The 26,426-nt window shown below is 37.8% G+C and overlaps 1 protein-coding gene across 1 annotated transcript in view; it reads left to right on the top strand.

Moving 5' to 3' along the window:
• Positions 1-26,426, top strand: part of LOC118845550 — a 232,990-nt gene that overhangs the window by 61,551 nt on the left and 145,013 nt on the right. The window contains exons 3-6 of the mRNA XM_036753508.1: positions 13,141-13,276; positions 15,167-15,216; positions 17,523-17,622; positions 26,106-26,194. Of these exons, the coding sequence (XP_036609403.1) occupies positions 13,238-13,276; positions 15,167-15,216; positions 17,523-17,622; positions 26,106-26,194 (278 nt within the window). The 5' untranslated portion in view covers positions 13,141-13,237. The remainder of the gene's footprint in view (positions 1-13,140; positions 13,277-15,166; positions 15,217-17,522; positions 17,623-26,105; positions 26,195-26,426) is intronic.

Consider the following 26,426-nt stretch of genomic DNA (forward strand, 5'->3'; position numbering starts at 1 on the left):
ACTTCAGAGTATTCTTTGCTGTGAGCAGTTGCCACACACAGAATATTTAAGTTGACAGCGAAAAGGAGAATCAGAAGACTAACGCAAAATTTTTTCAAGGATCTATTAGTAGTTACTTCTGCCGTTAATACTTATTAACATGAAAAGACACTTAAAAACTGGTTTATTATATGCTCAGAACATAGACTTATGGTATACAAAAAACAGTGGGTCCTGAGCAGCAGTTTCAGCAATATTATACAGGTTTTAGTTACATAAGCATGATGGCCTCAGTAGAATATTACAGAAGGGGAAGGTAATGTATTATATATCAAAAACAGATTGCAGAAGGGGAATATCTACAGCTGGTAAAATAATAAACTGTCCAGTAAACACTGGGGATGTAGCTGGAATTTGCAGAGTAACTGTTAATAGTGAAGCCATAACTAGTTACAGTAACAACCTCCTCTTAAGTATATAAAGGTAATAAAACCGATCCAGAAATTCTCTTAACAATAGCCAGTTAATTATTGCAGTCACAGTTTGATGTCTCAGCTTAATTTTAGGGATCCTAGCTGATTACATGACTTCCTTGTTTTAAGCAAGTGGTGGTAATAAAGCTGGGCCAAAAATTCTCTTATGACTAGACCTACACATGGCTGGTTTCCCTTCATTAAGAGCAGCCATTTTTGTTAAGTGGCTTCTAAGTCCAATGGCTGATATGTTATATGAGATAATACATAAGACTAGTGTTTATGTGAAATAGCCAGGTTTTGTTTAGCTTATCACATAGTAAGTGCTTAAGAAATGTTTTTTGCTTTATCTGTGAAATGAAGTGTTAGACTAGATGGCCTCTGAGATCTCTTTTAGTTCAAGAGCTATGCTCTTATGAACCTGATTCAGACTTCTGAGACAGTATTTTTTTCCTCTCTACCACACTGCTTTTTCCTTTTGTACTTCTCTGATTGTATTTTTATATATTCTGTATAATATCTAATGTTCAGAAACAAATTGTATTTGTTATTGGAACTGTATGAAATTTAAGCTTAGGTTACTTAATATTGACATCTTTAAATTTTTTCTGTAGTACAAATAGGAGTTGTATTGGGATTATTTATGAAGGGTCAGATGTCACATATATCAATTCTTTTGTAAGAAGCATGGTTCCATTAAATGTATAAGTTCCAGTATTTGTGAAGAAATATAGAGACATTATCATCATATAAGGGTCAGAACTATAATGACATTGAAAATAAATTTGCAGTTGTATTCAAGTGGGAATCGTTTTCTGCTGTTTGTCTGGGAAATACATATGCATTGGTATGAGTATATTTAATAAAATTCAACAGCGTTGTTGCTTGTCTCAGTGATTGAACAAAATCTGCTTTTCTTTGGGCAATTTTCTTTTAAAATATTCCCAGCAGTAGCAAAACATTTTTGCTTTTATGACTGATTTTATGGTAACTGAGTGTACTTATTTCTCAAAAAAAAAAGAGCATTTATCAGCAGAACTAGATGCTACTAAAACTTCAATATCAACATCAAGATACAAATATACATGAATAAAAAGTGCTAATAAATTTTGTTTTTTGTTCACCTTATTTAAGTGTTTGCTTAACTTTTTAGAAGACTTATTAGGATAAAATATACAGCAGTGCTCTTAGGGAAGGAGAGAGAAGGAGGGAGAGAAAGAGGGAGAGAGAGAGAGGGGGAGAGAGAGAGAGAGAGAGAGAGAGAGAGAGAGAGAGAGAGAGAGAGAGAGAGAGAGTGTTAGAGATAATCCAACCAGACAACTGGACATGTGCTAAGCATGTGCAATACTGTTGAGAACTGGAGGTATTTGGCTTAGCAGGAAAACTTTTCAGGATGGCCTTCATCCCCATTGTGTAGAGCTCTGTTCTCTTTTCTTTAAAGGCCTTACTTCCTGGGGGAGAGATTTCTTTGAATCTGTATCAGAACAAAGGAACTTCTGAGGCTCCCAGTACTACTACTTCTACAGTAACACTAGTTCCTTCCCAAGTCTCTTTTCCCCTAAGTCCCATGTGCTAAGGGAAGTCCACAAATAGCCTGGATTTATTTTAATCTGTGATTTTGGAATATTTAGTAATTTAGAAATATACTTCCTGTAACATCTTTTTACTTCTTTTGAGTTCCAAGCTTGTCCCCTAGCAAGAATGTTTCCTTTACTCTTCCTTAGCTAATTTGGGGGAAAAAAAGGGTACATATGCACACAGTGCTTGGTATCTTCATTGCCAAATTTGATGATCTTTTCTCAGTCCTGATTTTTTTCAATCTATTTGCTGGATTTGATGCTGTAGACTATAGTATCCTCCTAGATTATTCTCTTCTATATGGGTTTCTTTACACTGCTCTCTCCTGGTTCATCACCTGTCTGACTGCCTATTATCCATTTTCCTTGTTAACTCATCATCCATATTATTCCCTATAACTAGATTGTCCTTGTTTTTTTTGCTATTCTCCCTCTACATACTAGATAACTTTATTGGCTCTCTTAATTTAAACCATCATTTTTACGTATATGGCAGCAATCAGACTTTGCCCTGGATCACACTATTTTGAGAGCACTGAGAGCTTAAAGGTCCCCAGCCTGAACTGTCCCTGAGAGCCTGGAATAATACCAGCCCTGGCCTTCCCTCAAGAAATGTACAGAGCCCAGCCCTAATATAAAGTTTAAATTCAGGACAGAAGCTAGAAGGATAAGCAAATAAAAAAAAGAACTTCATACAAAGCTATTGTGGTGATAGGGATGCTTGAGGTGCAAAATCAGAAGAGAATGACTTCAAAATATCTACAAGCAAAATCTCAAAGAAAAATATAGCTTAGGGCACAAACTCAACTGAAAGAGACGAAGCGAAAGTTTGTTTTTAAGAATTTCAAAATGTTTTCATAAGTGAAATGAAAGTGCTAGGGGAGAAAAGTAGAAAAGAAATAAGACAGAAGAAAGAACTGGAAAGGGAATTAACAGCTTGGCACGGAAGATACAAAACCTTGCCCAAGCAAGCTCCCTAACAATGAAGATGGACCAAACAGAAGATAATAACTCTGAGATAACAAGAAATATTAAAGTCAAATGAATGAAAAAAAGAAAATTCAAGGTTTCTGAAAGTAGAAACAACTGGAAAACAGATTAAAAAGAAAAAAAATTGAGAATCAATTATGCATTTAACAAATCTCTACTAGGTGCTATGCATCGTGTAAACAAAGGGGATACAAAGAAAGGCAAAAAACTGTCTTCTATTAAGGATCTCACAATTGAATAGGGAAGACAACTTGTAAACTACTACGTACAAATAAGACATATGATAAATTGGAGACAACGTAAGAGGGAAGGCACTAGTATTAAAGGGACTTAGGAGAGACTTCTTTCAGAAGGCTAGGCTTTAGCTAAGACTTGAAGGAAGCCAGGGGATGCAGATGAGCAGGGGGGCAATTCGAGGTATAGGGGACAGCCAGTGAAAATGTCCAGAGTCACTAAAACACAGATTATGCAGTGGGGAGTACTGTGTAAAAAAGCAAAAAACAAACAACAAACTGGAAAGATAGGAGGGGGCCAAAGATTAAGGTCTTTGCCAAACATTTAATCCTGGAAGTATTAGGAACTACTGGAATTTACTGAATAGTAGAAGTGACAAGAACTCCAGAATTCCTTATTTGATTGTATTAAAACTATATCTTGGTCTGCTCCCCACCATCCCCCTCTAGTCAGTATAGTAAGTTCATTTTTAGTAGCAAATTTTTATTGTTCAGATTTTTTTCCCAGCCATGTCTGACTCTCTGTGACCCATTTGGGGTTTCCTTGGCAAAGATACTGGAGTGGTTTGCCATTTCTCCAATTCATTTTACAGATGACAAAACTTACACAAACAGGGTTAAGTGACTTATCCAGGGTTACACAGCTAGTAAGTATCTGAGACCAGATTTAAACTTAGGAAGATGAATCTTCCTGACTACAGATTCGGCCTTTATCCACTGTACCACCTGGCTGCCTTTGTTAGGGCAGCTAGAAGGAAATAGGGGCAACAGAAGGAAACAGGATTGCAAAAGGAACCTGGCAATCATGTACAAACCATCTCAAAGATCAAAGGAGCATAATTTATAAATATATTAACCAAAATTTACATCCTGGTAGTATGTACTGAATCAGCAGAAGCCATCTAGGCATTTCTGTCAGTGTTCTTGGTCTTATGATATGTTAAATCTCAGACAAGTTCCAGACATCCACAGTAAGATCAGCAGAACACCAAAAGGTACTGAAAATTTGGTGATGATGTAGACATGTTAATTTTAAAGTTTTGCTGACAACTTTGGGATGATTTAGATATGTTTATGAACTAACCCCAAGACGGTGCAGATAAGAGTTAGTCTGTTTCTCCCAAAAACCTATAAAAATGAAGTCTTCTTCCATCTCTATCAAGTCCATGCTCTAATCCTAGGTTCCACAAATGATTATCTGTGCCTTTCCCTCTCCCCATTCTTTTCACTGCCCCCTTTTCTTCACCATCCCATCCCCATGCTGCCTGCCTCTGCACCCTTTTTGCTGCTTGTGTCTGTATACTCTGTGCCTTATTCAAGTGTGATTGCAGCCCTGCTTCCCAATGCCATGTGGGCTTTCCCAGCGAGTAGCCAAAGAATCGGCATGCCTGCCCCCGTTTCATAATTTTATAATTTCACAAATTAATTGTGAATTCATTGCTCATAATCTTTTATTATTCCATCTCTTTCTACACCTTACTTTAGGGTGACCTCCAGTCTCTCACTGCTCAATACTTTTTCAGGCTGTCACTCATTATTTGGTTACACTCTGCTTACCCTGGGTTTGTTCTTGCCATCTGCCTTCTTTACTCCTATTCCTATGCTCCAAAGTCACCAGATTAATTGCTAAATCTAATAGGCTTTTCTCCGTCTTCCTGGTGACCTCTTTTCTTCATTTGACACGATTGACCATCTTCTCCTTCTGGCTGCTGTCTCTGCTCTCTAGGTTTCCATGACTCTGCTTTCTCTTGGTTCTCCTACCCCTCTAATCACCCTTTAGTTTCTTTTTTTGAATCTTCATCAATGTCACAGCCACTAACTATGGTTGTCCCCCAAGACTCCGTTCTTGCCCCTCTTCTCTTTTTTCTGTAGTCCCTTATTTGGTGATCTCACCAGCCCCCATGAGTTTGACTATCATCCCTGTGCTGATAATACCCAAATTTATGTATCCACCTGTAGTTTCTCTCTTGGGCTACAGTCCCACATCACCAACTGCATATTGGACATTGTGAACTAGATGTCCTGCAGGCATCTCCACTTAGGACAATGCCTCCAAACATAGTAAGCTCTTGATAAATATTTGTTGATCACTTGAGCTCAAACTTGACATGTCCAAAATTGAACTCGTTATCTTTCCCCACCTTCCAAATCTTTTCTTGAACTTCCATATCACCATCTGTCCAGTTCCCCAGGTTTGCAAACTTGGTGTCATCTTTGACTCTTCACTCACTCAGCCTGCATGTCCAAGTCTGTGCCAATTCTTGTAATTTTTAACTTCATAGAATCTTTTGTATATGCGCTTTTCCTCCCTATTTACACATTTGTTGTTACTCAGTTGTTTTAGCCATGTCTGACTCTTTGCGACCCCATTTGAGGTTTTCTTGGTAAAGATATTGGAGTAGCTTGCCATTTTCTTCTCCAGCTCATTTTACAGATAAGGAAACTGAGACAAACAAGGTTAAGTGACTGTCCCAGGGTCATATAGCTAGCAAGTGTCTGAGGCCAGATTAGAACGTAGAAAGGTGAGTCTGCCTTGATTCCAGGCCTGGCACCCTATTCACTCTACCACCTAGCCACGCCTCTAATTAAGATGTTACTTGCCTATTAAATTACTCCTGTCTTTTTCAGCTACCTATTTGTGTGAGGCTAGGTTTTCTCTATATATTTTAACCAAAAACAACATATTGAAACAGACTGCAGAAGCAGATATAAAAATCCAGCTATCTTCTATTAAGCCAAACATTAAAGAGATTTGCAAAAAGATATAAAATAATGCCACTTTTTTTTATTAAATTCTTTTTTGTTTTGGCAAATAGAGTTATTTTTCATAAAAACATGTTGTTTATGGGTTTATTATTGCTATTTTAAATGAATTAATAAATATTTTAAAAGTTAACAGTTTTGGTTTCAAGTACGGTAATATAAACAGCTATAACCGAAATAAACAAAGTCTCTTTGGGATCCTCAATCATATTTACTAGCTAAAGAGGTTCTGCGACCAAAACGTTTGAGAAACTCTGCTCAGTGGCATCTTATGACACAGAGTTAGGGATCTTAGCACCCACTTACCTTGGGCACAAGGGCTAATCTGGTTTGAGTGCCTCTGTTCAACACTGGTCATCGTCACTCCTTGGGACTTCCAGAGTCTCTGCCCTGGTGTCATCTGATATCTCTGATTCTTTCTCAGTGGTTTCTCTGCTCTTGCAGAACTCTTGAGGCTACTGTATCTGGCAGCCCTACCAAGAATGCAGCTTGTTTGCTGTTGCTGACTTCGTTGGTGGCCCTCTTTGCTATCATTGTGGACTTCTTACTGACTTTCTGTGAAGTTTTGGAGTGGAACAAGTCATTTATTGTAATTTCTTATGGGATTTCTTGATCGTTATTTGGTCAGGTATGCAATTCAGGTTTTTGCTGGAATATAGGAATGGGACAGTCTGCCTGTCCTGGAATGCACTCCCTCCTCACCTCCACCTCTGGCTCCTTTCAAGATTCAGCTCCAATGGCACCTTCTGCTGGAACTCCTCGTTGCCCCCAGCTGCTAGCGCCTTCCCTTTCGAGGTCACCTTGAATCTATTTTGTATGTTTCTTGCACATACCTATTCTTGTGCATGATGTCTCCCGTCACTAGAGTATCAATTTCTTGTGAACTTATATCAGTTGCATTTAGTGCTTTGCTGGCACATTAATACCAAATAAATGTTTGTTGAGTAAAGGATGGATGAATTATCCAAAAATGGAGGCAGCTGACTAAGATGGGCAATATCTTCAAAGTCTGAATGAACATTTTTAGGGATTGTTGAAGGGATAATTTTTGAGTTGGCCTAGGTGGTTGGAGATACCTTTACAACTTTGAAATTCTGTCACAGTGTTACTTAACCAATGCGTAGCAGCAAGTACCAGAGCTAGGAATTGAACTCATGTTTTCTGATTGTGAATGCAGTCCTCTTTCCCCTACACCACGCTGATACCGTTTTGCAAAGATATTTGCCATTTGAGAAATACAAATATTAAAGCTTTGTTAAGTCATTTTCATTTTATGATCATCAATAATTACTCTATATAATGCAAGGATATTCAACATTTAAAATCAGATGTCTGGCACATTTCTCATCTATTGTGCCTGGTGCCAAGAGAGATACAAAGGTAAATAATATTCAGCTCTTATCCTCAAGGAGTTTATAATCTAGTACTTCATACGATGGTTATTTCAAATGGGGAGAATCTAAGTGATTATAAACCAATTTTTGTTGGAAATCTGTAATTACAAAAATAATTACCTAACCATCACAACCTGGAAAACCCTTATTGTCTGATTCCTGCGTTCCTGTTGGTAATATTTGAGTCCTTCCCCTAGCTCAACAGTATATTAGCTATATGTAAAGAATCCAACATGACTTGAAGTGGCTTAGCACACATGGCAATGTCTTTATATAATTGTTTTCTACATAGATGTCTAAAACCTGAGTTCAAATCCAGCCTCAGACCTTGGCAACGTGACCTGAGGCAAGATGCTTAACTTCTGTCTGCCTCAGCTTTCTGATCTGTAAAATGGGGAAATAATAGCCCCTGCCCCTAGGGTTGTGAGGATCAAATGAGATGACATTTGTAAAGTGCTTTGCAAACCTTAAAGTGCTCTATATATGCTGGCTATTATTGTTGTTGTTGTTGTTATTAGGAGTAGGCTCCTGGTAGTAATATTTGATACCTCTAACTAGCTACAGAAAAATCCAATTATTAAGAGAACTATCTCCTTTAATGAAGGGTGTCTCTCCCCACCCCCATCCTTATTCATTGTGTGCTTTAGGACTCAGCTCTGTGACTTACTTTCTCTCTACACTGTCATCTCTCTCTCTCTCTCTCTTTCTCTCTCTCTCTCTCTCTCTCTCTCTCTCTCTCGGTAACTCTAAACTCTCTCCTAAACTCTAGTCCTTCATTATCCACCTCTTTTATGGGCAATGGCTGCCCTTTAGGCACAAACGCAACACGTCCAAAATAGAACTCATCATTCCTTCCCTCTCCCAATGCTTTTCCTTTTCTTAACTTCGCTCTTTCTTTTGAGAGCACTACTTTGCTTTTACTCACCCTACATCAGAATCGTCCACAAGTCTTCACAGCCCCTTCCCCTATATGCAATAAATTACCATATCTTTGTTCACAATAATTCTTACATCCATCGCCTTCTCTCCACTCACATGGCTGCCACCCTAGCTTCCTGATTGGTCCTTCCCATTTTTAGCTTCCTCTTTCCAGTCTCTCCCTCTCCAATCTATCCTTAACATCTGGCAAATTGTTATTCCTCAAGCACAGGTCTCTGATTTATGACACTTTTATGCTTGAGAAATCCCAATGGCTTCTTCTTTCCTCTAGGATAAAATACTAACTCTCCATTTGACTTTTAAAGCCCTTCACAGTATGGCTGTAACCCATCCATCTCTCAAAGTGTATTGCATATTACTGTTCTCTCCTTTCCATTCTCCATTTTTCTACTGATCTGGCCTGCTTGCTGTTTCTTTTACGTAATATTCCTTCTCCTGTTTCTTCTGTGCCCTCCGTCCTTTCCTCTGTCCTTTAGGATTCCTAACTTCCTTCAGATCTCTTCTTAGATTCTCTTTGAGGAAGCTTATCCTGATGCCCAAGTGTCTTTGTGCCCTTTCAAAGGAAATTATTTTGTATATCTTTTGTTTCAAATCTTCTATTCTCTGTACATATTATTTCTCCTCTATAGAATGAAAGGTGATCGAAGACTGGGACAGTCTTGTTCCTTTTGTATTTGTATCCTTAGTACCTAGCACAGTGCCTGGCATCAAGTAGATAACTCATATAAATGCTCACTAAGTCATTTATTGACCTTAGACACAGGAATTTAGCAGTGGTATTTACCAGCCATTCAAATATTCTAGCATCTTTGTTAAACTGATACAGAATTCCTTCCCTATGTTTCTTTTTGTGTACTTGCAGGATTTTCTAGGTATAAATAACTGTGTCTGCAATTATGGTTTATTTCCAGAGCATAAAAAGCAAGTGGATTACTTTCATTTGTGATCTCTGTAGGAGGAAGACTATTTTCCTCCTCTTTCTTTTCTATGCCTTAGTAGGAAGGAGCTGTTGAATCACATGCTGGCTACCAATAGGCTCCTGAGGATATGTCTCACCATGGTGTTGAAGGAGGACAAAAGCCCTTGCTTTTGACTGACAGTGGTGAAGAAGCATGGCCTGTATTCTTAAGGCCTTCCATTTTCTTGCTTAAAACATAGTAATCCTTTGCAATGCTTCTCAGGTGCCTTCTGGTAGTAAGCATTCTTTGTGCTTACATAAATCTATAGGAAGAGATTCTGTTTAACAAATCTTTTATGTTCCCTGGGGAAGGCCAATCCCTCTATTGTTGTTATCAAATTGATGTGTAGATGGGGGCAGTGAGTAGAGCACCGGCCCTGGAGGCAAGAGGACCTGAGTTCAAATCCAGCCTCAGACACTTGACATACTAGCTGTGTGACCTTGGGCAAGTCCCTTAACCGTAATTGCACTGCCTTCTCTCCCGAAAAAAAAATTAAAAATTAAAAAAAAATTGATGTGTGGATGCTTCAGTGACTGTCAGCAGGAGTCAGGAACTGTCATCTCTCCTCATTTCTTCTTCTGGCCCTCACTGGATCAGTACCTATGGAACCACTTCATCATTCCTTCAAGAGCAAGCAGTTACATTGTACTCAGAGGTGCAACTTTCTTTTCAGGAGAAGCTTAAATTTTTTTTTTCCAGTATTATTGTTGTTCAGTCCTGTTCCATTCTTTGTGATCTCATTTGGGGTTTTCTTGGCAAATATACTGGTGTGGTTTGCCACTGAGATAAACAGGGTGAAGTGACTTGCTCAGGGTCACACAGCTAAGTGTCTGAGGTCAGATTTGAACTTAGGAAGATGAGTCTTCCAGATACCAGGTCTGGCACTCTAGCCACTGTGCCACCTAGCTGCAAATAAAAATTTGTTACTTAGCTCCAATAAGCTGTGCATATTCTTCCCTTGTTCCTCTGTGTAATATTCTTTCACCCTCCAATGCAGGGTCAAAATTTTCCTCTACCTTGTCAGGTCTATTTTTTAAATTTATTTTTTCCTATAGAAGTCATTCCTTTATTTAATGGGGGCATGTTATTATTTTGAGTAACCTGGAGAACAGAGAAACAATTTCAACCTCTTCAAACTTCCTTCTGGGAGGGAGGCAAGCCTCCATTTTGACCCTGGTCACAATACAAGCATCCTAGACCCTGTGATATTTGCTGTCCAATTATCCTTGCCTTCCATGCTTGCTGCATCCTCAAAGTTTTGTCATTTTTCCTAGTAGCTCTCTTGGAAATCTGCTTGGCAAACTAGTTTAAACCCTGGACTTGCCTCTTAACAGCCTCACCCAACAATTTCTATCCTAACCACTCACTTTGCTTTAACAACTAACTTATTTTTTTCATTGAATCCTCTGCCTTGAACATTCTTCCTTGAGTTTTGTACTGATTCTAACAGCTTCTTGGCTCATTCCTTGACTACTCACATTCTATTTCTTCTCCTTTGGGTCTTCTTTTTTTCCTGAGATCCTTCTGCTCAGGTTCCTTTTTAAAAAATTTTAAATAATTTATTTTTAGTTTTCAACATTCACTTCCATAAGATTTTGAGTTTTAAATTTTCTTCCCCACCTTCACCTCCCCCCTCCTCAAGATGGCATGCAGTCTGATATAGGCTCTACATATACATTCATATTAAACATATTTTCACATTAGTCATGTTGTAAAGAAGAATTAGAACCAATCAGAGGAACCATGAGAAAGAAGAAACAAAACAAAATAACAAAAAGAAAAAGAGAGCAAATAGCATGCTTTGATCTGCACTCAGACTCCACAGTTCTTTCTCTGGATGTGGATAGCATTTTCCATCATGAGTCTTTTGGAGTTGTCTTGGATCCTTGCATTACTGAGAAGAGCAGTGTCTACAAAGTCAGTCATCACTCAATGTGGCTGTTACTATGTACAATGTTCTCTTGGTTCTGCTCATTTCACTCAGCATCAGTTCATATGAGTCTTTCCAGGCTTTTCTGAAGTCTGCCATTACATTCATATACCACAACTGGTTCAGGCATTCCCCAATTTATGAACATCTCCTCAGTTTCTAATTCTTTGCCATGACAAAAAGAGCTGCTATAAATATTTTTGTACACGTTCAAGTCCTTTTTTCTCTTTGACATGACTGCTTCAGTTCAAATCCTTCTCCTCTTTCATCCTGTCTTTAATTTCTCCCAGATTTCCCCTTCCCAGCTCCATTCTCTGGTCTTCTTCATAATTTCAAAACCTCCTAATCTCCTCTACTTTCACCTTCACAATTCCTTCTCCTTTCTCCTCAGTCCTGATCTTTTCTGCAATCAATCTTTTTCCACTGAAACTTTAAGTAGATATCATCCCTTTGAAGCCTATCTTCCTTGTCAATACATAGACTGAGGAAAATAATACTTGTACTTTAATACCTCAGAGCATTGTTGTGAGGACAGCATTCTGTACGCCTTAATGTATTATATGACTTTAATTTATGATTTTTGTTATTATATTGTTAATGATGTATCCATGCCATCTAAAAAGAACTTTTTACATTTTTCCTTAAAAATCTCTAGTATCAGGGCAGCTAGGTGGTGCAGTGATTACAGCACTGGCCCTGGAGTCAGGAGGACCTGAGTTCAAACCCGACCTCAGACATTTGACACACTTGCTAGCTGTGTGACCTTTGGCAAGTCACTCAACCCCAATTGCCCTGCCTTCCCCTCTGCAAAAACAAACAAAAAAAACCAAAAAAAATCTCTAGTGTCAGGAAAATGTAGGGAAAGAGATAGTTTGGCTTACAGGGGTTATTTTGGGAGTGAGGACACTCTGGGATGTAGGTGGAGACTCCAGTAGCTGAAGCTAAATGTCTAAGATGCCTAGTTGCGGTCCCTTCCTTTGGTCATATGTCTTTTCTGGCCTTGCCTATTCCAGCCTGAGAGCATAAACCATGTGGCTTCCTCTACTTGGTCTCTTCTTGGTTTGGCAACTGATCTATGTTTTCACTTTCTGTTTGCTTCTCTCTAGATCGAGGATCTTAACCTTTTTTGGTATGTGTGTCATGGACTCCTTTGGCAGTTTGGGGAAATCTATGGACCCTTTTGCAGAATTATTTTTTAAAAAATGATAATTGGAAGAAATGCTAAATTTAATTTAGAGATTCATTGGCCCTCTGAAATCTATCCACAGACTGCTTGGGTGTCCATGGATCCTAGATTAAGAATGCTTGCTCTAGCTCTTAATTTCCATCTTTTTGACCCCAGCCTGTTATACCTGATTGTGGGTTTTCATTTTCCATTCTTAATGTTGCATTGAACCCTAAGACCAATAACTTAACAATAGGATCTCAGTAGGGAGAGCCCAAGCTATTCAGAAATAAGATTCTCCAGTGTCTTATTGTTGACAAATACTTCAATTTAACTATTGGGCAATAAGTGTCATAATTTCCTTTTGTTTGTTTCATAGTAACCTTGACAGGAAATGGTTGATTTTGAGGAAATTAGGTGTACTTTTAAATGATAAAGAGGCAATGTGGTGTAGTGGATATAGAGCTGGCCTTAGGGCAGAAAATCTAGGTTCAAATGGTGCTGCTGCCTCTGAGTCTGAGATACTGGAGATCACTTTACCCTTAGAGGATATAGATAACCTAATTGGAGGCAGGATTTGAACTCAGGTCTTTCTGACTCTCAAATTGTACTCTATCCACCATGATACCTAAATAAATGCTATTTTTATGAGTCTCTTATTGATAGAAATAAGAAATTTCACCATAAGATTTTAATTTTTTTCTATTGCTTTTGGGGGACTTGTTTTATATATTAAAGGTTGGAAAGCACTTTTGCAGAAAACCTGGAACCAGCCTATTATCAACTGACTCTTGCTCTCCAGATTCTACAATATTAAAAGGAAAGAGAATCTCCAATGTCTTCAAGTAGGAAGTTTACAGAATATGACAAAAAGGTATAACAATAGACTTATGGTTGTAAATGTTCCTTTCAGTGAATTAAAAATGTTTCTAGTAGTAGCTATCAGGAACCTCTCTTCTCTTCCCAGTTCTCCCATACAACCCATTTGTAGCACCAATGCGATACTCACAGTGCCTACAGCAGCTATGAATATGCCAGCGTAGTTCTGAACTGCAAAATGTAACATTGCAAAACCAAAACACTTATTCAAAAACCAGAAAGCCAAATCCATCATAGCAACAAAGAAATCTATGCAAATTAGCAATGCAGGGGGCACCGCCATCCCCAAGCCTTCCCTCTGTTAAGGCCTTCCCACAAACAAGGGCAAAATCACTCCCTCTCTCACTCACCCTAGCTGCTTCTCTTTGTATCTTTCTTTCTCCCAGCTCTGACTGCTCTGTCTCACTTCCTCTAAGTTCTGTTCCACCCTTCCTGCTCCACCCCTTCCTGCTCCACCCGTTCAGCAAGCTCCTTCCACCATAGGCTTATGTGACTCAGGCTTCCATGTGACTCAGACAGGTCACATGAGCCTATTAATGGATGGGAAGATCTTCAAATCGCATTAACAATACATTAACAATACACCATTGGAGGAGAGATTCCCTTTCTTTGCTTTATTTCCCAGTCTTCTGCTCAAACCAGGTTGATAGTTGGCAACTCACATGGCTGTTGGTCAAGATTGCTACTTAACAACTTTGAAAGCAACTTAAATTATTAATAATAATATTTTGGGCATGGTGCCAGCATGCCTGGAGAGATCTAGGAAGCACCCTCAGCATCACGCCCATTAGTAACACACCTACAGGCCGAGTATTTGAGTACTCTGATTATTGAGGACTGCTGCATATTGATTGGGTTGTGAAACTTTGTTTCTAATTGACATATTGAATATAAAATTGACTAGAGAATTGAATTCTTTGCAATGATGAATGTGACAAAACATAGTCAAAATTAACCCTGTCCCCCCCAAAATCTATAATTCGTTTGCTTTCTTTACATCTTATCACCTATAAATTAATCAATTTTTTGAAAAGTTATCAGCTTAATGCTTTCTTTGAAGATATTTAATATCCTTTGAGGGTATATAACTTTCCTTTTATAAAAAATGTTATTGATAATAAAAAATGTTATTGATATTTTGAGGAGGATGGTAGACATTCTGGTAGATCAATGAAGTACCATGCAAAGAATCAGGAAATGAGTCCTGTGCTTTGTTTCATTATTAACTCACTTTGTAATTTTAGACAACTTTTAATATGTCAATGCTTAAATTTCATTTTCCATAAGTCAGAGATTCTGATATGTATCTACTTGATAGGGTCTGACTCATAGGGTTTCTGTTAACTATGGAATCTGATTTGATAAAGTCTTCCTGTTCCCACTCTTCTTCCTAGTCTATTCTCAGCTGAGGCTAATTGGTCAACTTTTCTATAATGAGAGACAGAGAGTTTGAAAATCTTTGTTAAATCAGCATCGGCCTGTCTATGTTATATCTGTGTTGTTGGCATACTTTCTACCTCTTTTTAACTCGTAATACCAAATTTGTCTTGGTTTTGACTACTTCCCAACCTCATCAGTCCTTTTTATTGTGTTCTTGAATATTATACAACTCATACTTGCTTGGTGAATTGACTCTACTTTCTGACCTTGACTCCCCACCCGTGGACATGTCTCTAGTCTCTGGCACTATACACATTTTATGGGTATACAGTGAAGATTAAATAGCTGTTAAAAATCATTATAAAATAATTTCAGCTCTTTGGAGGGAAGTGCTTTAAAATAGTTAAAAGATAGAAATCTTTGCATCTAATTACAGATTAGACTTTTTTTTAATTTAAGAATTATGAATTGCTGTCATTGAATTTTTCTTCTTCTTCTTTTTTAGAAACTCCAGGAGGAAAACTCCAAATTAAAGTGTGAACTAGAAGTTTTGAGGTATTGAAATATATTAGTGTAGTTTAGTGATCAAGCCACAAAATAGAGTGTTTACTCCAATGCTTAACAATAAATAATAGCTAACATTGTGGAAGATATTACCCCCCCAAAAAAGTCTGCCTATATGCTTATTTTTTGAAGGCAAAATTTATTAAAATGAAGAATTAAATTGATATGAAATTCTGATTATATATGTAAACAGAGTAAGCTCAGAAGTAAAGTTCAAACAAAATGTCTTTCTGATGCTATTTAAAATGCACGAATATTGTAACCAACTAGGAACAATCAATTATGTTGTAAGTAGAAATTTCTATAATTTCAAAATTACCTTTACAGAGGTCAGATGATGACTATAGGGATTTAACAAAATCATTCTGGCTTGTTTTCTTGTTCCTTCCTCTCAGCATGAAAGAACAATGTTTACTGAATCCCTCCAAAAAGTTGTTTCTGTTATTTGATGTTCTTGTATTTATTCAGTAAAGAAGAGGAATGTAGTCTAGTTTTCTGAATGGAAAGAAGTCATCTTCTCCAAAGCTTTATGGCCTCTTGCCATTTAAATGGCTCTGTAAGAAACGGAAAACTGTAGTCACCAAGGTGAAAGCTGAAAGGTACCACAGAGCTCAGTTACTTCAATTACTTTATTTTATAAATGAGAGCATAGAGGTGAAAAGAACAGAACTGACCTGTTCATGGTCACATGGCTGCTTAATACATGAGTAGGCACTAGAAAACAAGGTTCCCTGATAGTGATTGGGTGTTTTTTTTTTTTTAAATCATCACCTTTTTTATATCACCCTTTTTTAGAGTCTTTGTCTTACGTTGATATATAATTGTCATTGTGTAAATGGGCCTGAATAAATGATTGGAAGATAGAATTATGTTTCTATATATATCACAATTTAGGAACAATTCATGTAAAATATACTTGTATATTTTAAATTTATTTAGATTCATTAGGTTCTCATTTAATATATTGTTGTAGTGTTCAAAATGCAATGGGAAAATGTTTTCTTTAATTTGTAATCAGCATTGATTCCTATATTAACTTTGTTGTGTCTAATTTGTACACATTTATAATTTATAATCTGTACTACTAAACACTAACTCTAATGGTTTTCCTAATTGTCCAGAAATAGCGTATAGGAAGAGTTTTCAGCAATATTCCTATATTAGTTAAATTTTCTTAGCAGATAGCCACACCTAAATATAAATGTATCATTGTATATCATAAGTTATCTCCAGAGTAAATATTCCTAGTTTCTTCAACTAATGTCTGTATGGCTTGGTTTTATGTTTCCTCATTTTCATGGTTGTCCTCCCCTGAATGCGTTCCAATTTTACTTAATTCTTCTGAAAGTGGCTCCTGGAGATGAATGAAGTACTCTAGATGTGGTTTGGTCAGGGCAGAATGCAGCAAGATTGTCCTATTCCTTGCTTTGCATAGTGTGTGTGTGTGTGTGTGTGTGTGTGTGTGTTTGTGCACGTGTGTGCGCATGTGTGCGCATGTACATATCTATATGTGTATGTATGTGCATGTATACGTAGATATATACATGCACATATACACACATACACACACTGTATATAGCCAAATTATAACATACGAGAATCACTAGGAGAACATAGAAAATATCACATACGAAGGATATATTCTAGGACATCCACTCTGTTGAGTCTTTGATGCTCAACCATGTTCACAGACCTCATTGGGTTCCTTCCCCTTGTTATTTCTACACATTCTTTGCAATATGCATAATATTACAACTGGTCCCCTCAAAGCAGTAAACTAGCAGCCTTCTTTGTGTCTGCCTTTCTTTAATTTCTGTCAGATATTAGAGAGTCAGATTTAGGATTGGAAAGAATGTTAGAGATCATCTAAAGATCATTTCACTCATTTTACTGAGGCCTAGGGAAATTAAATAACTTGCCTAAGGTCGTACATACATCAGTGACAGACAGATTTGAACCCAGGCCCCTTGACTCAAATTCCAGTATTTTTTTTCTATTGCACCATTCTGCATTTTGAGAGTATGTTGTGCAGTTCTGTCTGCTTTGTCTTCTACCTTTATGCCTCGTTGTTGCTTCCTTCCCCTAAGGGACATGCCTCCTACTCCTATGCCCCCTTTCCCTTTGAGTTTGGTTGGTTTGTAAATGTGTATAAACTCACACAAATGCACACACATTTGTCTTATATTTGTCATAAGAAAGGCTATACCTTTTGAGATTCCTTTTATCATCATTTATTGACTGCTATATTAATAACATTTTGGTGATGTAACATTTCAAATGAAGTTTTAATTTTTTAGAAATCAATATGAATGGCTCATAGAAGAAGGGAAGAGTGAATGTTTTGATGAAAGACGCATCAATCTTTTGAAAGCTCAAGTCATGCAGCTACAGAGACAGGTAATCAAGCAGCAGAAATGACCAATAAATTTATAATACAAAGAAAATGGCCTCTGTTTTCTTTTGAAGTTCTTAATTTTCTAAACGATGGAACTCTAAAATTATTGCTAATAATAGTAATTATTTTTACAGTGATTTTATTAAGGTCAATTGATGATCCATGGCAGATTATTTTGTTGACTGATAACTTATGCAGGCATTATTTTAAGTACCTAGGAAATCTTGTTATAAATACCTAGATAGTATCTAGATAGACAGACATGTATGTACGACACATTATAAATCATAGATAAAAATGCACCTTTTCATTTTATGTGACTATTTAGCTACTGTGTGATATATAAATATTCAAAACTTGTGAAAATGTCAACACCCTTTGAAATGTTTATCAAAACTACATTGTTACATTACTGATGCCTTCAATTAAGGTAACTAAGCAAAACATTAGATTCACAAAAATTGTTGCTTTGTACTAATCATCAAAACTCTTTGGTATTGGTTAAAAATAGAAAAGTTGATCGATGGAATAGACTAAACAAGGAAGAAATGAGAAACTAAAATACAAGAACCCAATTTTTTATAAACCCTAAAACATAAATTACCCAGGGAGGAACTTCCTAATTGAAGAGAATTATTGAAAAAATTGCAAAGGTGTTGGGCAGAAATTAGGTTTAGACCATCATTTTACACCATACATCTTTTACAGCTGCATGCTGCTGATATACTCATCTCTAACCTCCGCATTCATTGTTACACCCTTGGCTAAGAACTTGTAATGGCCCCTATTGCCTACTGTTGTGGTTGTAGCCTTTCAGAACTGATGCATTAACTCATGGATTACTCTTGACTCAAGCTTTCTCATACCTATAATATGTTTTTAGCACTTCGAAGATGAAGGTCTTTTTCCTTATGTAACTAAATTATTGTTTTATGTAAAATGAAACTCAGAAAAATCTTAGTAGTTTAGCGTGATGCTTGTCCTTGTATTTCTTTGATGGGGTTTCTGTATTCTTACATTCCTCATTCATCCTAGACTGATGCCTCCTTGCAGCCTGGACACAATCCTTGATTTTCAAAGTCTATGCCAGCAGAAGGCATGCTATAGTACATCATACTAAGGTGGAAAGGCTTTAATTTATAGGCCTAGTTATAGATTGTACTTGCTGTCCAAGGGCCAATCTAACTAAGTATGGAAAGACCCAATACCAAAAACTTTGGAGAATTTATTATTATCTCATTCACCACTAGGCTATAAGCTCCATGTGGTCAGAGATTATATTGTATTTAAACTTTTATCTTTTCTCTGGAACCTAATACAATATCTTGCACATTATAGATACTTATTAAACATGTAACAGGTCCCCCTACCCACAATGCAATAGGTAGTACAATCCCTATTATTTCCAGGCTATACTTTGGGTTATTTGTTCTCCTATCACTGGAAAATCCTGACTTCCCTTCAGATCCTGCAGATTGTTTGCAAATCAACTCCACCTTATATTGTAACTATAATAAAAAGTTTAGTTGAAATACAGAGAAATTAAGGAGATATATATATATATGTATATATATATATACATATATATATATATATATATATATATATATATATATATATATATATATATATATATATATATCAGCAGCAAGCATTCCTAAAATGCCCATATTCTAAGCAAGCCATCTCTTCTTCTCCCAGGGATAGCCTCCCAGGGATAGAAAGTTTTGAGTCAGATCTCTATCTTATTCTCCTTTGGCTTCCTTTTGGGAAGGGGAAATGAGTCAGTATTTCCTCATAAATCACTCAATTCCTCAGTCCATGAAGACTGGGGAGCTTTTTCAGTCACTCACTGTAGACAACTCGTTATCAGGAACTTCAATTTGTAGTACCATTTAGCTTTTGCTGGACAGGGTAGTGTGTCCTGGTCACCACAAACTAAATACCCAAAAGCTGCGTTCTTCCATGCTAGCCCCACATCTCCCAATTTTGTTCTCTTCCAACCAGCTTCTTCTGTTGCTCAGGCAAGGGTTTGACTCATGTCTGCACATCATTGCAGGTTAGTGGAGCAACCACTACCTGGCTGCAAGCTCAAAGAGGGTCTTTGTTTCTTTCTCTCTCTGTCTCTGTCTCCTGTCTCTCTCTCTCTCCCTCTCTCCCTCTCTCCCTCTCCCCTTCTCCCTCCCTCCCTCTCTCTCTCTCTCTCTCTCTCTCTCTCTCTCTCTCTTTCCCTCTCTCTCTCCCTCTCTCTCTCCCTTTCTCTTTCTCTCTCTCTCCTGCTATCCTACTATCACAGGTCTCCCTCAGTCTTTTCTCCTTCCTATCATGCTTTAAAAACAAAAACAAAACAAAAAAACCAAAACTGAACACTTTGGTAGCTCTCCACTCCTCACAGGGAATTTCTCCATTTCCAAAGCATTATGAGGCAAATGTCTGTGTCAGCGTCCTCAACTCTAAAACAGAGATGATGACAGCACTTACCTCCCAAGGTTTTTGTGAGGGTGAGATGAGATAATATTTGTAAGCACTTTACAAAGTTTAAAAAACTATATAAATGTTATTATTATTTGTTATTAGTCTTGTTACCATTACTACTACTATTATTATTAACTATCCCTTCCCTAAATCATTTTAGGCAGATCTCCAAGATGGCCCCCCCATATATATACACACATATATACATATATACATATACATATATATATATACATGCATTATATATATAGATTGATTTATTGACTGAATTTTTTTTTTGCCTGAAGACACTAAGATGTGTACCTAGGCTGCTATTTTCAGTCCTGGGCCCTAGCCCTCAATATTAGGCTGCATGAAGAATAGTGCAGGATTTAAACTCAGGAAGACCAGAGTGTGAATCCTGCCTCAGACTCTTATTAACCATCACCCCTCTTGCCTCAGTTTACTCCTTTGTAAAATGGGGCGAATCATGGTATCTGCTTCCCAGGTTGTGAGGATCAGATGAAAGAAAACAGGGAAAAGTGCAGACCTCGGATCATATTATCAGTGCTAAGTTTTTTGATTAGTTCTAGACTTAGAAAAACCAGCTAACTAGTATGACCTTTGGCTGAGAAGGTTGAGGATTCAGTTCTAGGTTTCGTTTGCTTTCCTGGATGTGTAAGTCATGGGATGGGATAGGATTAGATGGGGATGGAAGGTGAAAGAGAAAGAAAAGACAAAAATGTCAACTATTTAAATATGTTTTTTTTTTTACAGAAATGAAACATTTATTCTTGGAATAAGAAAACGATGACTTTTTTTCCCTTAGAATTGCTTTGTTCCTGTTGAAGCTCAAGGGTCCCTAGTGCAAAAGACAGCTTGGCATTGTGGAAAAGGCATTCGATTTAAAGTTGAGTTGAGATTCTGGATGTGTGGACTTGGGCAAGCCACTAAAACTCTGTGTATCTTGGTTTCCTCTATAAGTCTCTATAATTTTCTTCAGCTTTAAATTCTTTGGTCCTATGAGGGCAGCTCCCAAACAAAAGACTCCATAACTGGTTGCAGGTTGCTTAGATAACTTTCTCTTATTTGTACAGTGGGCTCAGGGAAAATTTATCTTCCAAATAACATATTCCTGTGATTAATGGTCTGTTTTTCCCCCTTCTCCTATGGTGCTACCTTCCTGTCTCTTTCAGAAAAGTAGTAGTAGTGTAAATTCAAATGCGTAGCCAATTGTTTCTATATACACAAGGAAATCTTGTAGTATAGACTATAAATGGATGACATCTAAATTATAGATTCAATCCCAAACTGAGCAGCTCGATATTGATTTAATCTTTAGTTTCTTCCAGATATTATCTGTCTTGCCTTTCTTCTAGCAGATCATTTTTTATTTTAACCCCAACTCAAGGGGTGATTGTCCTTTCTGGTGAATTCAATTTATTCTTAGCTCTAGGCCTAGAGAAAATAGAGCACTTTTATGAATGAGTTTTAGGTCCACCAGCTTCAGGTCAACACTCTTCTCAATTTCATCATTCTTTAGACCCTGCGAACAGAAGTTCTCTGATCTAGGCTTTCTTCTGAACTAGGCTTATAGAACCTAGTTCAGATCCCCTCTTCTCAGAACTTCTTCACATCTGCCCAATTGCTCCTCATCTTGTTCTAGGGCCTATATTAAATATCCTTTTCAAACCTAAGTATGTTTCAAAACTCTCCCCTCCAGCATCATCATCCTGAAGCTTGCAACTCCCTTTCTGCCTACCCTCTCCTCCCAATTCAGGTGTCACCCCTTCCCATGGTTTTCCATAGACTATTATTTTTTTCCACTTAATAGTATTTATTTTTTCCAATTACATGTAAAGGTAGTTTTCAACATTCACTTTTATAAGATTTTGAGTTTCAATTTTTTTCTCTTCCTCCTTTCCCTTCTCCCCAATATGGCATGCAATCTGATATAGGCTATACATGTACAATCCTATTAGACATATTTCCACATTAGTCATATTGTGAAGGAAGAGTCAGAACAAAAGGGAAAAAACCACAGGAAAGAAAAAAAAGAGGAAACAGTGTGCTTTTATTTGCATTCAGACTCCATAGTTCTTTCTCTGGATGTGGATAGCATTTTCCATCATGAGTCTTTTGGAATTGTCTTAGATCATGGTATTGCTTACAGACTATATTATAATAGTGTAAACATTGTAGTGGCTTCAAAGTGTAGCTCCCACATGGTAGCGAGCACTGAGTGAAGAACCCATCAACTCCCAAGGTAACCAACCAAGGTGGAAAATTCCATGTGTTGTCATCTCTGCTCAGTCACCTGTGCTCAGAGATGAGAAAAAACCCCCAAACCCCCAAACCAAAACATAAAAACAGAAGAGGTTACTAAAGCCTTGAAAGCTGGACTCAAATTCATCTAGATAAGAGTTATATATTACCATTGGTGTAGGATGTAACTTTACCAACACAAGACAACAAAGGGGGGATCCCAACATATTTGGTGGATAGGGAAGAGAATGAGCTGAAAAGGACAGTCATCCCTCTTAGTCTATCAAGGAGACTATTTATAGTGCCAATGCAATATTCACAGCATCTACAGTGGCCATGAATATGCTGGCATAGTTCTGAATCGCAAACTATAGCAGACTCTCCACATGGAAGACGGAACCCAAACACTTGTTCAAACACCAGGAAGCTGAATCCCAACACCAGAAAGCCACATCCATCATAGCAACAAAGAAATCTATACACATTAGCAATGCAGGGGGCACCACCATCCCCAAGCCTTCCCCCTGTTAGGGCCTTCCCACAAATGAACACCCTTAAGCAAAATCACTCCCTCTCTCACTCATGCTAGTTCCTCCGCCTGCTCTCTCCTTCCCAGCTCTGATTGCTCTGACCAACTTCCTCTCAGCTCTGCTCCACCCTTCCTGCTCTACTCCTTCCTGTTCCACCCATTCAGCAAGCTCCTCCCACCACAGATTTTATGTGACTTAAACTCATGTGACTTAGGGTTCTATGTGACTTAAGCAGGTCACATAGGCCTATTAATGGATGGGTAAGATCTTCCCATTTACATTGCCATTACATTCAAAGGGGGATCCCAACACATTTGGTGGATAGGGAAGAGGCAGTCACCCCTTTTAGTCTATCGATGAGACCATTCTTCCTGGCTCAGTGGCCAATTGTGTCTGATGCAGTGATCCTTCAATCACCATTCAATTAGTGCCTCAAGTGAAAATACTTTCAGTAATTGTACTCTATCAATCTTTCTCTATCTTGCTATTTCATAGTAGGTACGCTTTGCTCCATTTAGGTTGGTGTATCAGTAAGGCAAGATTCATGATATCAATGGTGACCATGAATATGCCTATATAGTTCAGAATTGCAAAGCATAAGAGACTCTCTATATAGAAGGGAGAAGTAAAACATTTATTCAGACACCAGAGGATCAAATCCCAAAACCAATAACTCCAATTTGACATAGTAACAATTGTATCACAGAACCAATAAATCCACCTCAATGTAACAGCAAGGAAATTAAAACACAGTATCACAGCAAGGACCCAAGCCATCCTGTAAACTTCCCCTCTGCTAGGGCCTTCCTGTAAACACTCATGAATCCTAACTGTCTGCTTGCCTGTGTCCTCTCCTCCCACAGTTCTGAAAGCCCTTGCAGTTCTCAGAGCCCTTCCAGTTTTCTCTCTGTCTCCTTCAGTTCTCTGTCCTCTCCTGCAGTTCTCTCTTCTTCATCTTTTTCTTCTCGCAGCTCTCTAGTCTGAGCTTAATGTCTACCCACAGGGTATATATACCTTGTTTGGGGTCCTGGGGCTTAGCACCTACTTAGCAAAAGGGTGTAGGCCTGGGTCCTAGCACCTAATAGCAAAAAGGTGTGGGCCTGCATGGCTTAAGTGCTACTTAGCAAATGGGCCTTCCTACAAACAGGCCACTTCTAATCAAACTTCCCTTAACTAGCTCCACCTGAGGCCTATTGAATGGGTGGGGAAGATCTTTGATCACATTAGCACCACAGTTGGTCACCTCATTGTAATTGTTTTTGTCATTCTTATCTTTGTTCCTGTTGCTCCTTCAGTCTAGAATAATTTGCCTTCTTTCCTAACCAAAATCCCCCTCCCCTTTTGCCCCTTTTAAACAATGCAGTTTGTTAAATTGTATAGAGATGTATCTTTGCTATCTCAAGAGAAAATGAGGAAGGCCCTCAGGTACACATCTTTTAGTGTACTTATGGGAGGAAAGACACAAGTCACACAGGAGGGACAAGAGAGAGAGGGATGGATTGTGATCTGTATTGTTAAAGGGAATGCCAATGTTGATGAGATCAGAGATCCAGGTTTTGTTGCTGTTCCATTTGTCTGACACTTTGTGACCCCATCTGGGGTTCTGTGGCAAAGATACTGGAGTGATTTGCCACATCCTTCTCTAGCTCACTTTTACAGATGAAGAAAATGAGGCAAACAGGATGAAGTGACTTGCCGAGGGCCACTGAGGCAAGTGTCTGAAGCTGGATTTGAACTCAGGTCTTCCTGACTCTAGGCCTGGCATCCTATCTGCTGCACCACCTAGCTGCCCACAGATCCTTTTGTCTACTCACTAATGCAGGTTGTATCTACATTGTAGAATTCCAGCTCCTTACTGGTAGGGACTAGTTTTTGTTTTACCCTAGGACTGTTCCTTGCTTTTTATTGTTGCTGTTGTTGTTGTTTGGACCAGTGATTTAATTGTCCAGCTAACTGCCTGGGTTGAAGCACCCTCCATCCATGCAGACTGGCAAGTACTCTGTTACCTATAGTCTTCAGCAGTTGTCTGAGTCAGAGACAGATAAAGTGTTTTGCCCACGGTCCCCCATGGTATGTTTCAGAGGCAGGGCTTAAACCAAGATCTTTCTGACTCCAAGACTTGCCCTCTGTCCATGATGCCAAGTTGCCTTTTGTATGCTAAATAAATGGTTGTTAAGTTACTGAATTTATAGGGATACCTACTCACTAGTGTCACGTTTTCCTCAATCAAGAAATATTTGCTCACCACAGCAAACATTTCTTTGGCTACTTATTTGTTTATTCTTGATTCTATATCTTATTTAATGATAAGATATTATAAAATAAAAATTTATTAAATGCCTACCATGTGCCAGGCTCTGTGCTGAGGTACAAATAAGAAAAAGAAAGATAGTTCCTGCCCTCAAAGAACTTACAATCTAATGGGAGAAGACAGTATACAAAAGACGGTCTATCCATTAGGCAAAAAACATTAGTGAACTCATTAACTCTGTGACCCTGGGCAAGCCAAGGAACCTTTGGTATCTCCAAGGAACTCTTTTAAGATAGTATATTACACATAAAATTCCAGTCTTCATTCACAGAGAGAGTTTCCTTATTGGGAGTTCAAAATACCAATGAAATCCTAGGTGTGATACAAAAACACTGAAAAATACTCTTTAAAGCACTATGTAGCTAATTCTTAAATGATGGTGATTGTGATGATAACTGGCCTTTCTAAAGTGTTTTGTGTGTATTATCTTATTTGATTCTCATCACAATTCTGAGTTAGGTTCTCTAGGTATCCTTATTCCTGTTTTACATATGAGAAAACTGAGGCTCAGAAAATTTGAATGTCTTGTTCCTGGTTAACCTCATCGGAGGAGAAATTTAAACCCATGTGTTCTATACTCCAAGCCTGATATGAAGTATATAATTACCTAAATTTAGTAATGGCTTTTAGTAGCATCACAGAAAAGTTGCCCCATTAAATTATATTATACTTTGGATTTTAGAAATCATAAATTCAAATCTGATAAGGAATATAAATTAGAAAAACATTTTCTGAATAGTAATCATGTATAAATTAAGGCCGTCTAAGATAATTTATAAACTACAAATAAATGTCCTTCCTGAATGAAAGATACAAGTGAGCAGAAAATGAGACTGTGAAAACTTCTTGAAATATAGTACTGAATAAAATAGACACCATTTTACTATGGCATTTTATAACCACTTTGTAAATCATTTCTCAATAGGTAGTTCTGCTTACAGAGGGATTAAGTTCTCGGGCTGCCCTTTTGCTAGAGTTGAATGAAGCTTTGAATCCTCTCTCTGACAAACTCAGGTAAGGGATAGAGGCAAAATGATATAGTGATATATTTGTCAACCTCTGAGAACCCTGTGTTCTTTGTATCTCTCCCTTCTCGTCTCCATCACCCCTTCAGATTTCACTCGCACTTTTAGGAGGGAGAGTGGGTTTTTTGGTTTTGCTTTTTGTCTAGACCTCTAGCTTCATTGGTGTAGGGAATTCTGATTATGGGAAGACTCTCTCCATTGTTTCATTGCCAGTGTCTCAG

The sequence above is a fragment of the Trichosurus vulpecula genome, chromosome 1, assembly GCF_011100635.1.
Source record: "Trichosurus vulpecula isolate mTriVul1 chromosome 1, mTriVul1.pri, whole genome shotgun sequence".
Lineage (NCBI taxonomy): Eukaryota > Metazoa > Chordata > Mammalia > Diprotodontia > Phalangeridae > Trichosurus > Trichosurus vulpecula.